Consider the following 15,139-nt stretch of genomic DNA (forward strand, 5'->3'; position numbering starts at 1 on the left):
AAGATTCACATATATAAATATAACTTTGAAAACTGCCTTAGTCGCCTGAGGCTCCTACCAGCCAGAAAAAATATCTTTCTAGAAGTGATTTCTCTCCTCCGGTAATCCAGTGAGCTGATAAACAGAGCCGATACAGAAGACTGACAAGCTCAGTCAAAGACAGCTGCACAAAACACTCTCCAACCGCTGGCCTCCGTAAAAGCAGAAGTGCGGTTATCACGTGAGCGGGTAAACAGAAAAAACTGTCACAGAAATTTACATAGCTCTAAAAAGAGCGCGTAGAAACCGCAGTTTGAAAAAAACTGCAAAAATATAAAGACATTAAAAAAGTTTAACATAAGCCATAATAATTAAAAGGACTCGACCTGTATATATATTAATTTACCTATACTCCTTTAATTTTAACCCATGAAATCCCCTGGCCAAATGAACTCCCCATATTTGAGTTTCATACTATATAAAAATACTCAAGTGCCATGTCCTCAATATGAATCCTTAATAAGGAGTATGGAGTCCCAACGGAAAGATCTGGGGGGGAAAAAAAAAAAAAAAAAAAGAGGATAAACCTCTTAAGTGCTGTTATCCTTCTGTACCTAGAAGGCAAAGGCGCTTACCTTAGATCAAGAGCAGGACAGATGCTGCTCCTTAGGTGTGACAAGCGCTTCACTCCCTATTATGGACCTGTAGGAAAAGAAAACATAATTTATGCTTACCTGATAAATTTATTTCTCTTGTAGTGTGTTCAGTCCACGGGTCATCCATTACTTATGGGATATATTCTCCTTCCCAACAGGAAGTTGCAAGAGGATCACCCAAGCAGAGCTGCTATATAGCTCCTCCCCTCACATGTCATATCCAGTCATTCGACCGAAACAAGACGAGAAAGGAGAAACTATAAGGTGCAGTGGTGACTGGAGTTATAATTTTAAAATTTAGAACCTGCCTTAAAAAGACAGGGCGGGCCGTGGACTGAACACACTACAAGAGAAATAAATTTATCAGGTAAGCATAAATTATGTTTTCTCTTGTTAAGTGTGTTCAGTCCACGGGTCATCCATTACTTATGGGATACCCATACCAAAGCTAAGTACACGGATGAAGGGAGGGACAGGGCAGGAACATTAAACAGAAGGAACCACTGCCTGTAGAACCTCTCCCAAAACCAGCCTCCGAAGAAGCGAAAGTGTCAAATTTGTAAAATTTGGAAAAAGTATGAAGTGAAGACCAAGTTGCAGCCTTGCAAATCTGTTCAACAGAGGCCTCATTCTTAAAGGCCCAGGTGGAAGCCACAGCCCTAGTGGAATGAGCTGTAATTCTTTCAGGAGGCTGCTGTCCAGCAGTCTCATAGGCTAAACGTTTTATGCTACGAAGCCAAAAAGAGAGAGAGGTAGCCGAAGCCTTTTGACCTCTCCTCTGTCCAGAGTAAACGACAAACAGAGAAGAAGTTTGTCTAAAATCTTTAGTTGCCTGTAAGTAGAACTTCAGAGCACGGACCACTTCTAGATTATGCAAAAGACGTTCCTTCTTTGAAGAAGGATTAGGACATAATGATGGAACAACAATCTCTTGATTGATATTCCTGTTAGAAACAACCTTAGGTAAAAACCCAGGTTTAGTAAGCAGTACTACCTTGTCTGAATGAAAGATCAGATAAGGAGAATCACAATGTAAGGCAGATAACTCAGAGACTCTTCGAGCCGAGGAAATAGCCATCAAAAACAAAACTTTCCAAGATAAAAGCTTAATATCAATGGAATGAAGGGGTTCAAACGGAACACCCTGAAGAACTTTAAGAACCAAGTTTAAGCTCCACGGAGGAGCAACAGCTTTAAACACAGGCTTAATTCTAGCCAAAGCCTGACAAAAGGCCTGGACGTCTGGATTCTCTGCCAGACGTTTGTGTAAAAGAATAGACAGAGCTGAAATCTGTCCCTTTAGCGAACTAGCGGACAAAACTTTTTCTAAACCCTCTTGTAGAAAAGCCAATATCCTAGGAATCCTAACCTTACTCCATGAGTAACTCTTGGATTCGCACCAATATAAATATTTACGCCATATCTTATGGTAAATTTTTCTGGTCACAGGTTTCCGAGCCTGTATTAATGTATCAATAACCGAATCCGAAAACCCCCGCTTAGATAGAATCAATCGTTCAATTTCCAGGCAGTCAGCCTCAGAGAAATTAGGTTTGGATGGTTGAAAGGACCCTGAATTAGAAGGTCCTGCCTCAGAGGAAGAGACCATGGTGGACAGGACGACATGTCCACTAGGTCTGCATACCAGGTCCTGCGTGGCCACGCAGGCGCTATCAGAATTACCGATGCCCTCTCCTGTTTGATCCTGACAATCAGTCGAGGTAGCAACGGAAATGGTGGAAACACATAAGCTATGTTGAAAACCCAAGGGGCTGCTAATGCATCTACCAGCACCGCTCCCGGGTCCCTGGACCTGGATCCGTAACAAGGAAGCTTCGCGTTCTGGCGAGATGCCATGAGATCCAGATCCGGTTTGCCCCAACGATGAATCAGTTGAGCAAATACCTCCGGGTGAAGTTCCCACTCTCCCGGATGAAAAGTCTGGCGACTTAGGAAATCCACCTCCCAGTTCTCTACGCCTGGGATGTAAATCGCTGACAGGTGGCAAGAGTGAGACTCTGCCCAGCGAATTATCTTCGAGACTTCCAACATCGCTAGGGAACTCCTGGTTCCCCCTTGATGATTGATGTAAGCCACAGTCGTGATATTGTCCGACTGAAATCTGATGAACCTCAGTCTTGCTAACTGAGGTCAAGCTAGAAGAGCATTGAATATTGCTCTTAATTCTAGAATGTTTATTGGAAGGAGTTTCTCCTCCTGAGTCCACGAACCCTGAGCCTTCAGGGAATTCCAGACTGCTCCCCAGCCTAGAAGGCTGGCATCCGTTGTTACAATCGTCCAATTTGGTCTGCGAAAGGTCATTCCTTTGGACAGATGAACCGGTGACAACCACCAGAGAAGAGAATCTCTGGTCTCCTGGTCCAGATTTAGCAAAGGGGACAGATCTGAGTAATCCCTGTTCCATTGACTGAGCATGCCTAGTTGCAGCGGTCTGAGATGCAGGCGCACAAATGGCACTATGTCCATTGCCGCGACCATTAAGCCGATTACCTCCATGCACTGAGCTACTGATGGGCTTGGAATGGAATGAAGGACACAGCAAGCATTGAGAATCTTTGATAACCTGGACTCCGTCAGGTAAATCTTCATCTCTACAGAATCTATAAGAGTCCCTAGAAAAGGAACCCTTGTGAGTGGTAACAGAGAACTCTTTTCCACGTTCACTTTCCACCCATGCGACCTCAGAAATGCAAGAATTATCTCTGTATGAGACTTTGCATTCTGAAAACTTGACGCTTGTATCAGAATGTCGTCTAGGTACGGAGCCACCGCTATGCCTCGTGGTCTTAGTACCGCCAGAAGTGAGCCCAGAACCTTCGTAAAAATTCTCGGGGCCGTGGCTAACCCGAAGGGAAGAGCCACAAACTGGTAATGCCTGTCTAGAAAGGCAAACCTTAGGTACCGATAATGATCTTTGTGAATCGGTATGTGAAGGTAAGCATCCTTTAAGTCCACTGTGGTCATATATTGACCCTCTTGGATCATGGGTAGGATGGTTTGAATGGTTTCCATCTTGAACAATGGTACCCTTAGGAATTTGTTTAAGATCTTTAAGTCAAAGATTGGTCTGAAGGTTCCCTCTTTTTTGGGAACCACAAATAGATTTGAGTAAAATCCTTGTCCCTGTTCCGATCGCGGAACTTTGTGGATCACTCCCATGATTAAGAGGTCTTGTACACATTGTAGAAATGCCTCTCTCTTTACTAGGTTTGTTGATAACCTCGAAAGATAAAACCTCCCTTGTGGAGGAGAGGCTTTGAAATCCAGAAGGTATCCCTGAGATATAATCTTCAACGTCCAGGGATCCTGCACATCTCTTGCCCAAGCCTGGGCGAAGAGAGAAAGTCTGACCTCCACTACATCCGTCTCCGGATAGGGGGCCCTGTCTTCATGCTGTCTTAGGGGCGGAAGTAGGCTTTCTGGCCTGCTTGCCCTTGTTCCATGACTGGTTGCCTTTCCAACCCTGTCTGTAACGAGCAGTAGTTCCTTCCTGTTTTGGAGCGGAGGAAGTTGATGCTGCTCCTGCCTTGAAGTTACGAAAGGCACGAAAATTAGACTGTTTGGCCATTGGTTTGGCCCTGTCCTGAGGAAGGGCGTGGCCCTTACCTCCCGTAATGTCAGCAATAATTTCCTTCAAGCCGGGCCCGAATAAGGTCTGCCCTTTGAAAGGAATGTTAAGTAGCTTAGACTTGGAAGTTACATCCGCTGACCAGGATTTAAGCCAGAGCGCTCTGCGCGCCTGTATGGCGAATCCGGAATTTTTAGCCGTAAGTTTGGTTAGATGTACTACGGCATCTGAAACAAACGCATTAGCTTGCTTAAGGGTTCTAACTTTGCTCAAAGCCTCATCCAATGGCTCTGTGCGAATCGCCTCTTCCAGAGACTCAAACCAGAATGCCGCTGCAGCCGTGACAGGCGCAATGCATGCAAGAGGCTGCAAAATAAAACCCTGTTGAACAAACATTTTCTTAAGATAACCCTCTAATTTTTTATCCATTGGATCTGAGAAAGCACAGCTATCCTCCACCGGGATAGTGGTACGCTTGGCTAAAGTAGAAACTGCTCCCTCCACCTTAGGGACCGTCTGCCATAAGTCTCGTGTGGTGGCGTCTATAGGAAACATTATTCTGAATATTGGGGGAGGGGAAAAAGGCACACCGGGCCTATCCCACTCCTTACTAATAATTTCTGTAAGTCTTTTTGGCATAGGAAAGACGTCAGTACACACCGGTACCGCATAGTATCTATCCAACCTACACAATTTCTCTGGGATTGCCACCGTGTCGCAATCATTCAGAGCCGCTAATACCTCCCCTAGTAACACACGGAGGTTCTCAAGCTTAAATTTAAAATTTTAAATTTCTGAATCCGGTCTCCCCGGATCAGAACCGCCACCGACAGAATGAAGCTCACCGTCCTCATGTTCTGCAAATTGTGACGCAGTATCAGACATGGCTCTCGTGTCATCAGTGCGCTCTTTCCTTAACCCAGAGCTATCGCGCTTGCCCCTTAATTCGGGCATATTATATAATGCTTCTTTCATAACATTAGCCATATCATGTAAAGTGATTTGTAAGGGCCTAGATGTACTTGGCGTCTCAATCCTACGCATCTCCCGAGCGGGAGACGCAGGTACTGACACGTGAGGAGAGTTAGGCGGCATAACTTCCCCCTCGTTGTCTGGTGATAGTTTCTCTATCGGTACAGATTGACTTTTATTCAAAGCAATATCAATACAATTGGTACACATCGTTCTATTGGGCTCCACATTGGCTTTTGAACATGATGAACAAACAGTTTCCTCTGAATCAGACATGTTTAAACAGACTTAGCAATGAAAATAGCAAGCTTGGAAATCACTTTCAATAAGTTTACAAGCAATATAAAAAAACGCTGCAGCGCTTCAAAAATACAGATATAATTAAACAATTCTTAACAAGAAGTGTAATATTAGCAGGGGATTGCACCCATTAGCAAAAGGATGATTAACCCCTCAATACCCAAAACGGATAAAACTGATATCAATTAAGATTTAACTCTTTTAATCACAGTCAAGCACACTGTCACAGATCTGCTGTGACTGATTACCTCCCTCAAAAATGAATTTTCCAGACCCCTGAGCTCTCTAGAGACGTCCTGGATCAAGGAGGAAGAAGCAGGAAGACTGTGCTAGAATTATAACTGCGCAACATGGCGCTAAAACAAGGTCCCTCCCACTCCTATCACAACAGTGGGAGCCCTGATATAACGGTTTCCATGCAGAAAATATATGTCAGCCATGTGGAAAAAAATCATGCCCAAAGAGATTTATCACCAAAGTACCTCACAAAAACGAATAACATGCCAGTAAACGTTTTATAAAAAAACATTTTCCAATGTCATGCAAAGTTATCACTAAGCCTGCTACCAGTCGCTACCACTGCAGATAAGGCTTAAGTATTATTTCAGTTTTAACAGTATTTTCTCAGTCAAATTCTAGTCCCTAGAAAATAACTTGACTGCGCTTACATTTATCAGCCTGATACCAGTTGCCACTACTGCATTTAAGGCTGTACTTACATCATACGGTAACAGCAGCATATTCTTAGTCAATTCCATTCCCAGAAAATAATGTACTGCACATACCTCATTTGCGGAGGACCCCGCATGCTATTCCCAGTTTCTGAAGTTACCCCACTCCTCAGAATGTCGAGAACTGCCAGTGGATCTTAGATACGCCTGCTAAGATCATAGAAAAAAAACGCAGGCAGTTTCTTCTTCCAAATACTGCCTGAGATAGAAAAACAGCACACTCCGGTGCCATTTAAAATAACAAACTTTTGATTGAAGAATAGTTAAGTAAAAACTCCAGCTCCTCTCGCGACCTCCTTTGTTGAGGGTTGCAAGAGAATGACTGGATATGACATGTGAGGGGAGGAGCTATATAGCAGCTCTGCTTGGATGATGCTCTTGCAACTTCCTGTTGGGAAGGAGAATATATCCCATAAGTAAGGATGACCCGTGGACTGAACACACTTAACAAGAGAAATAACAGAGCAACCAACTCTGGCTTTCTACAAAGGGGTAGCAAAGTGTTAAAAGTAAAGCAAACACTTCCTCGCCGCCTTTTAACTGCTAAAAGCCATCACTACTCTAACTCAAGAGATTGACATGGACACAGCTAGACCACAATCCTTGCTTGCAGGGAAAAGTACCCATAAAAGGATTAAAATCTTCAGTCACCAACTTGGCACAACTTCCATTGACAGAGGCAAAGAGAATGACTGATGGTTATGGGTAAGGCAGTTACACTTAACAGCTTCGCTGAGGTGCTCTTTGCCTCCTCCTGCTGGCCAGGAGTTGAATATCCCACTAGTAATTGGAATGACGATGTAGACTCTCCATGTCGTAGGAAAGAAATTGTATGCTCTATTTAAATCATGAAAGAGAAATGTTGTGTTTCATGTCCCTTTAATAAAAAAAGTAACCTTAAACGGCAAACGCAGCTTGCTCTAAAGTTTAACACATTTATTATAATTTTATTTATAATATATATATATATATATATATATATATATATATATATATATATATATATATATATATATATATATATATATATACACACACACACACACATACATACACACACACATATATACACACACACCATAAAATGAAACACTAAGTAGGAAAAATAATGCAACTCCAGACATTATTCCCTTAAGTACTGAGCACATTGCTAACCACTATACCTGGTTGTTGAAGGCAACCATTTTAGCAATAACAATTTTGTCGATGGCTGGAAAGAGGGTGTTTGCGATGAATTCCATATCAGATGTGGAAAGCTGATCCACATACACCTGAGGGGGGAAAAATGCACAGAAATATTAAATTAATTCATTTAAAAACACCACAATTAGATAAACCAAAATGCAGTATTAAACAATTAAAAGGATAAAAAAGCTGAAGCAGCAATAGAAAATAAAAAAGGGCGTTTCCTAAAAGTATATGCATTGTATTAAATGTTTATAGAAATTCAACATTAAAGAATTTAAACAGATGCAAAACACAGAAAAAAAATAATCATATATAGTTACAAGTGTGAATCTGTTCAAGAAAGATCGCGGGAGTCCCTTTCTGCCTCCACCTTGGTGAAAAGGATTCTGGCATCCAAAGATTTTAGTCTTCTTGTGTTGTACAGGAAAACTCATCCCTAGTTCTGGGATGTAAACCTCTGCACGATGGTCAAAGCAAGCATTCAGCCCTTCCAGCACCGATTGGGAAGCAAGATTCAGCTATGTAATAAGACAAGTGTCATTAAACCAGTACAGTAAAATGAGAGAAGGAACATATAACCTGAGCACATATCTCAGAACAGAGATTTTGTTTGTGTATCATGTTCCTTTAATTACATATGAGCATACCACATCCAAAATATATAAATCTGCAGCAATTCGATGGCTAAGGATAACAGTAATGATCTCTTGTCTGAAGTTTTAATAAACTATGGCACACAAAACAGAAATATAATCTAATCCCAATGGTAAAATAAGTTAATTGTAATTTAAGATTTTGCATTAAAAAAAAAATAATCTAAAAACAACTAAATACAAAAATCTTATTTAAACCAGTATTTTGCTAGTTAGAGAGTCATTTAAGTTACATACTTCATCTAGTACAATCCAGTGCCCAGATTTCAAAGCAGAAAGAAGAGGCCCATCTCGCCAGGCAAACTCTCCTCCCTTTCCTCCTTCAACAGGCAGATCTGTACCAAACAAATCTGTCACATCCTTTAAAATAAGACAAAACAGTATTATGTCAAACGCATACAGGAAACAATATTATGACAGTCCAAAAAGCGCCTAAAAAAAGAGTGGTAACAAAAAGATCCAAAAATATTGTAGTACTAACAATGGGAAAAAAATTTCGGCTAAGTTCCCTATGTAGCACTCGGCAATGGACACTGGTCCCTGTTAAATGAAAACAAAAAACAAAACAAAAAAACAATGACCTTCCCTTTTCAGGTGGGTATATAATATTTGTTCCCAACTAAAAGCAGGAAAACGTGGTAAGTGATACAGAGACACAGATAGAATGGCTAAGTTATTTGATTTCTGTTTATATCTCAGCTCACCCTAATAGCACTCACCACAAAAGTTAGTTTAGTTAGAAGCCAGCACAGAATGGTGGTATCTGTTAAATTTGCCTCAGTAGAGGCACAGATAAAAAAAAACTAGTATTTTTTTTTTTTTTTTTTAAATGGCAACTCCAAACTGCTGTCTTACATAGCTCCTCCAATAATATATAGGATTTCATTACTTCATAAGACAAGATGGAGTGAAAATATGGTCTTTCAATATCTTAGAATATCAAATATTATTTAAGCAAGACACCATTCTTTTTTCCTGTCAAGATATTTATGAAGAAAAACAATTTATGCTTACCAGATAAATTCCTTTCCTTCCGGATAGGGAGAGTCCACGGCTTCATTACTTACTGTTGGGAACACCTGGCCATCAGGAGGAGGCAAAGACAACCCAGCCAAAGGCTTAAATATCCCTCCCACTTCCTCCTTACCCCAGTCATTCTGCCGAGGGAACAAGGAAAAGTAGGAGAAACATTAGGGTATAAATGGTGCCAGAAGAATAAAATAAATAATAGGGGACCGCCCATAGACATGAAAAAACGGGTGGGGGCCGTCGTGGACTCTTCCTATCTGGAAGGAAAGGAATTTATCTGGCAAGCATAAATTAGGTTTTCCTTCCTAAGATAGGGAGAGTCCACAGCTTCATTCATTACTATTGGGAAAACTATACCCAAGCTCCAGAGGATACTGACTGAATAACGGGAGGGAACAAAGAGGAGGAGGCGGACCCTATTCTGAGGGCACCACAACCTGCAAAACTTTTCTCCCGAAAGCTGCTTCAGTCGAAGCAAAAACATCAAACTTGTAACATTTTGAAAAAGTATGTAAGGAGGACCAGGTAGCCGCCTTACAAATCTGATCCATAGAGGTCTTGTTCTTAAAGGCCCAAGAGGAAGCCAATGCTCTAGTGGAATAAGCCATAATCCTCTCAGGAGGATGATGTCCAGCTGTCTCATTAGCTAAGCAGACGACACTCCTTAACCAATAAGATAGGGAAGTCGAAGTAGCCTTCTGCCCCTTACGCTTCCCCGAATAGACAACAAACAGAGGAAGTCGGTGGTAGATACGCTGAGTAAATGGTTTACGAGCTTGAATAAGAGTATCGGACACTCAGAGAAACCTCTCTAGGCTAAGACTAAGCATTCAAACTCCACGCAGCCAGCCTCAGAGAATCTAGATTTGATTAACAAATGGACCTTGTATCAGCAGGTCTCTGCGACAAGTTAACTTCCACGGAGGAGATGAGGACATCCTGCTAGATCTGCGAACCACGTCCTTCACGGCCACAATGGAGCAATCAGGATTACCGATACCTGCTCCTGCTTGATGCGGACCACCACTCGAGGAAGAAACAGTAATGGAGGAAAAATATGAGTTTGAACCTCCAGGGCACTGCTAGTGCATCTATTAGATCCGCTTGGGGATTCCTCTACCTCGACCCATACCTGTGTTGCTTGGTATTGAGACAGGACGCCATGAGATCTATCTCCAGCGTTCACCACTTACTGCAAATCTCTGTAAACACCTCGGGATGGAGAGACCATTCGCCTGGATGGAAGGATTGCCTGCTGAGAAAATCCGCCTACCAGTTGTCCACACCCGGAATGTGGTTCGCTGACAGCAAACAGCTGTGGGCCTTCGCCCACTCCAGAATCTGAGATACTTCCTTCATCGCCAAGGAACTTCTCGTTCCCCCCTGATGGTTGATGTAAGCCACCAAGGTTATATTGCCTGATTTGGAATCTGATAAACTGGGACGAACCCAGAAGTGGCCAAGCCTTCAAGATTGCCTGTAGTTCCAAAATATTGATCGGGAGGGAGGACTCCTGCTGATTCCACAAACCCTGATCATTTCTGGCACCACAAACAGCTCCTCATCCGGATAGGTTTGCGTCTGTAGTCACAAGCTCCTAGGATGGTCTTAAGAAGCATGTCCCTCGGGACAGATGATCTGGACAGAGCCATCAAGAGAGCAATTCTCTTACCTGGCTGTCTAATACAATCTGTTGAAAGAGATCAGAAGGATCCCCGTCCCACAGCATCAGCATGCAAAGCTCTAAAGGTCAGACACGGAACCTGGCAAAAGGAATTATGTCATGCAGGACACCATGAGACCAATCACCTCCATACACTGAGCCACAGAGGGACTCAAGGAGGTCCGGAGAGCAAGATATGCAGAAGTCTCTGGTCTGTTAGAAATATCCTCATGGATATGGAGTCTATTATAGTACCCAGTGAATCCACCCTGGTAATTGGGATAAGAGAACTCTTTTCCAAGTTTATCTTCCATCCATGTGATCGAAGAAGACTGAGAAGGGAATCCAATAATTCTCCCGCAAGACAGAAGGATGTTGCTTGCACCAGAATATCGTCCAAGTATGGGGCTACTGCAATACCCTAAGTTCTGGAAAGGCTAGAAGAGCCCCCAGAACCTTCATAAAGATCCTTGGAGCAGTAGCTAGGCCAAACTGAAGGGCAATGAACTAGAAGTGCTGGTCCAGGAATCCAAACCTCAGGAACTGAAAGTGTTCCCTGTGGATTGGAACATGAGGTTAAGTGTCCTTCAGATTTATATTGGTCATAAACTGGCCTTCCTGAATTAAAGGAAGGACCTTATAGTCTCCATCTTGAAGGAAGGTACACTGACAAATTTGTTAAGCACTTTAGGTCCAGAATTGGGCGGAAAGTTCCCTCCTCCTTTGGGACCATGAAAAAGTTGGAATAAAACCCCAAACCTCTTTCTTTGATAGGCACCGGGACAACAACTCCTGAAAAGGATAACTCCTAAACGCACCCTAGAAAGGCATCCCTCTCTTCTGGTCAGGTAGACAGATTCGAGAGAAGGAATCTGCCCCTCGGTGTATGAGATTTGAAGCCTATCTTGTATCCCTGAGATACCACCTCCAGGACCCACAGATCCTGTACATCCTTGAACCAGGCGTTTGGAAAAAAAGACACAGTATGCCCCCTTCACAATCCGATCCCGGATCGGGGGCCGCCCCTTCATGCCGATCTGATTTCGACAGGCTTCTTATTCTGCTTGGATTTATTTCAGGACTGAGTCGGCTTCCAAGTACTGTTGGGTAGCTTGGGCTTGGAGGATTGCTGTTGGGGATTTGTCAGAACAAAAATTAGAAGATTGTCATCCCTTAGACTGTGGTAGGAAGGCACCCTTGCCTCCGGTAACCATAGAAATAATGGAGTCCAGGCCTGGACCAAATAATATCTTTCCCTTGAAGGGAAGAGAAAGGAGTCTGGACTTAGAAGTCATATCCGCAGACCAAGACTTCAGAGCGCACGGCGGGCTAGGACCGCAAAGCCAGAGTCCTTTGTATTTATGCGAATAATTTGCATGTTCGCATCACAGATAAAAGAATTAGCAATTTGCAGAGCTTTAATTCTGTCTTGAATATCTTCGAGGGGAGACTCCACCTCAATGAGTTCCGACAAAGAGTCGCACCAGTAAGTAGCCACTCTGGCAACCGCGGCAACTGCAGCCGCTGGTTGAAACAAAAATCCTGTGTTGAAACATCTTTCTCAGAAAGATTTCAATTTTCTTATCCATCGGCTCTCTGAACAAAGAACTATCTTCAAGAGGTATAGTAGTATGTTTAGCAAGCGTAGAGATAGCACCATCCACTTTATGAATGGATCCCCACAAATCCAGTTTTTAAAAGTAGACGAGGAAGAAAAGGAAGAACCAATTCTTTCCTATTCGTTCTTAATAATGTTCGCCATCTTAACCGGAACAGGAAAAAGGAACTTTCCTGTCCTCGTAAACTCTGTCTAATTTAGGGATCATAGGTTCTTCAGGCAGCACGGCCTCTGGAACCTCTAAAGTAGACAGAACCTCCTTTAATAAAAAACGCACATGCTCAATTTTATATCTAAAGGACGGTACCTCCGCAGCAGGAGGCTTAGACGCTAAGGACTCCGACCCAGAAAGTTCACCCTCTGAAGCTACAGAGGTTAACTCATCATCGGATAACTGGTACATAATAGCTAAATCCAAAAAATATTTAGATGACTTCAAGTCAGGAGAGCTATGTTTAACCCTTCTCTTGCATTTGTTAGAGCAAGGAAATGCACTGAGGGCCGCAGACACCGCCGTATGTAACTGCGCGGCAAAGTCCACAGTAAGAAAGCCCCCTCTGGATGGAGGATTAGATGTGCTACAGGGTACAGCATGTGGAGTGGATAATGTAGCAAGGGTAGTAATCTCACGGGACGCCAAGAGGTAGACGGCTCAGAGGGACTAAGAGCTTTAGCAGGCTTGTCTCCCTTCTTAGGCTTTATAACGATGTTAAGGCATGTGGAACATAATTGAGTGGGCGGGAAAACCATGGCCTCCTCACAATATAAACCGGTATGATTTAGTACAGAAGGAGTACCTTCTAACATGTCGGAGTCCTCCATAGCTCAGGTTATACCCACAGGAGGACACAAATAACGTTTTTTTATTATAGAAAACTGCACCTTGATACTAACAATGGCTGGGGCACTCACCACCTCCTAGACTGAGACAGTTAAGAGAGAAAACGCTCTCCTCAGGTTCAAGTCTCACCTGGAATGGAGGAAATTAATGTAGACCACACCCGGTCACATGGAGTGCAAGACAGTACTTTACCTGTTATTACAAGTACAGCAAGTAATAGGAGCGGTGCAACACTTTTAAAAACTAAAGTGAAACCGGTTTGATCCAGCCAAAAACAGAGTCCATCAGCCCAGGAAAAAAAAAAATCACACAAAGCAGCATGTAAATAATTAATACACTGATTAATTAACCCCAACTGTTCAAAAAAAAAACCTTCAGAGGATATTAACCCTGGATCCTATCAAGGAATAAAGGAGCCACACTGTGACCCTGTTCTCTCTTTCTGATTTTCCATCAGGATAAAGCTGTATTGCGGATTTTGTTTAAATTTCTTCCTAAGGTTGTGAATTCTAACAACATTAGTAGGGAAATTGTTGTTCCTTCCTTTTGTCCTAATTCTAACAATACTCTTGAAAGATCTTTACATTCTTTGGATGTTGTAAGAGCTTTGAAATATGTCGAAGCTACTAAAGATTTCAGGAAGACTTCTAGTCTGTATTTTTTCTTGTCCTAGGAAAGGTCACAAAGCCTCTGCCATTTCTTTGGCATCTTGATCAAAGCGTTTGACACTCAAGGCTTATTTGGAGGCGGGACAGTCTCCGCCTCAGAGAATTACAGCTCATTCTACTAGATCAGTCGCCATTTCTTGGGCTTTTAAGAATGAAGCTTCGGTTGATCAGATTTGTAAAGCAGCAACGTGGTCTTCTTTGCATACATTTACTACAATTTTACCATTTTGATGTATTTGCAGTTCTTCAGGCAGCTGTCTCAGTTTGCTTCTTCTGCTTAGGATTTAAGTTTTTATCTTGAAATTTATGTGAAATTTATGTGAAATTTATGTGAAATTTATGAGACACTATTTTTTTTGTGGATTTTATTTTTTCAGCAGAAATAGCTGTTTTTAATTTTATCCCTCCCTTTCTAGTGACTTTTCTGTCGTCTTCCACATCTTGGGCATTTCAAACCCATACGTCACTAGCTCATGGACTCTTGCCAATTAAGTGAAAGAAAACATAATTTATGTAAGAACTTACCTGATAAATTAATTTATTTCATATTAGCAAGAGTCCATGAGACCCACCCTTTTTTTGGTGGTTATGATTTATGTATAAAAGCACAATTTTATTTTCAACTCCTCTTTTTGTATGCTTTTTTTACTCCTTATATTATCACCCCACTACTTGGCTATTCGTTAAACTGAATTGTGGGTTTGGTGAGGGGTGTATTTATAGGCATTTTTGAGGTTAGGGAAACTTTGCCCCTCTTGATAGGATTGTATATCCCATACGTCACTAGCTCATGGACTCTTGCCAATATGAAAGAAATGAATTTATCAGGTAAGTTCTTAACTAAATTATGTTTTTGGTAGTACTAAATCATTAGCATGAGGTAAAACATCTACTTGTTATACATTTCCGTTGTTGAATGTTACCACTGTTAATCCGTTGTTATAGCTCTAAATATTTTAGCTACTAATACGATGTACATTTGACAAATCCAATAAAAATGTTTAATTTACATAAACACACTAAATAAAAAACATCCCAAACTGCATATTATACATGTGCTTACCTAAATAGCAATAACACAATAAAACAGAATTTATGCTTACCTGATAAATTACTTTCTCCAACGGTGTGTCCGGTCCACGGCGTCATCCTTACTTGTGGGATATTCTCTTCCCCAACAGGAAATGGCAAAGAGTCCCAGCAAAGCTGGTCACATGATCCCTCCTAGGCTCCGCCCACCCCAGTCATTCGA

The 15,139-nt window shown here is 42.1% G+C and overlaps 1 protein-coding gene across 1 annotated transcript in view; it reads right to left on the reverse strand.

Annotated features, from left to right (window-relative positions):
• Positions 1–15,139, reverse strand: part of MDN1 (midasin AAA ATPase 1) — a 1,255,339-nt gene that overhangs the window by 717,529 nt on the left and 522,671 nt on the right. Inside the window, 3 exon segments of the mRNA XM_053710546.1 lie at positions 7,391–7,498; positions 7,736–7,933; positions 8,306–8,428. Of these exon segments, the coding sequence (XP_053566521.1) occupies positions 7,391–7,498; positions 7,736–7,933; positions 8,306–8,428 (429 nt within the window).

This window comes from Bombina bombina, chromosome 4 (genome assembly GCF_027579735.1).
Source record: "Bombina bombina isolate aBomBom1 chromosome 4, aBomBom1.pri, whole genome shotgun sequence".
Taxonomy (NCBI): domain Eukaryota; kingdom Metazoa; phylum Chordata; class Amphibia; order Anura; family Bombinatoridae; genus Bombina; species Bombina bombina.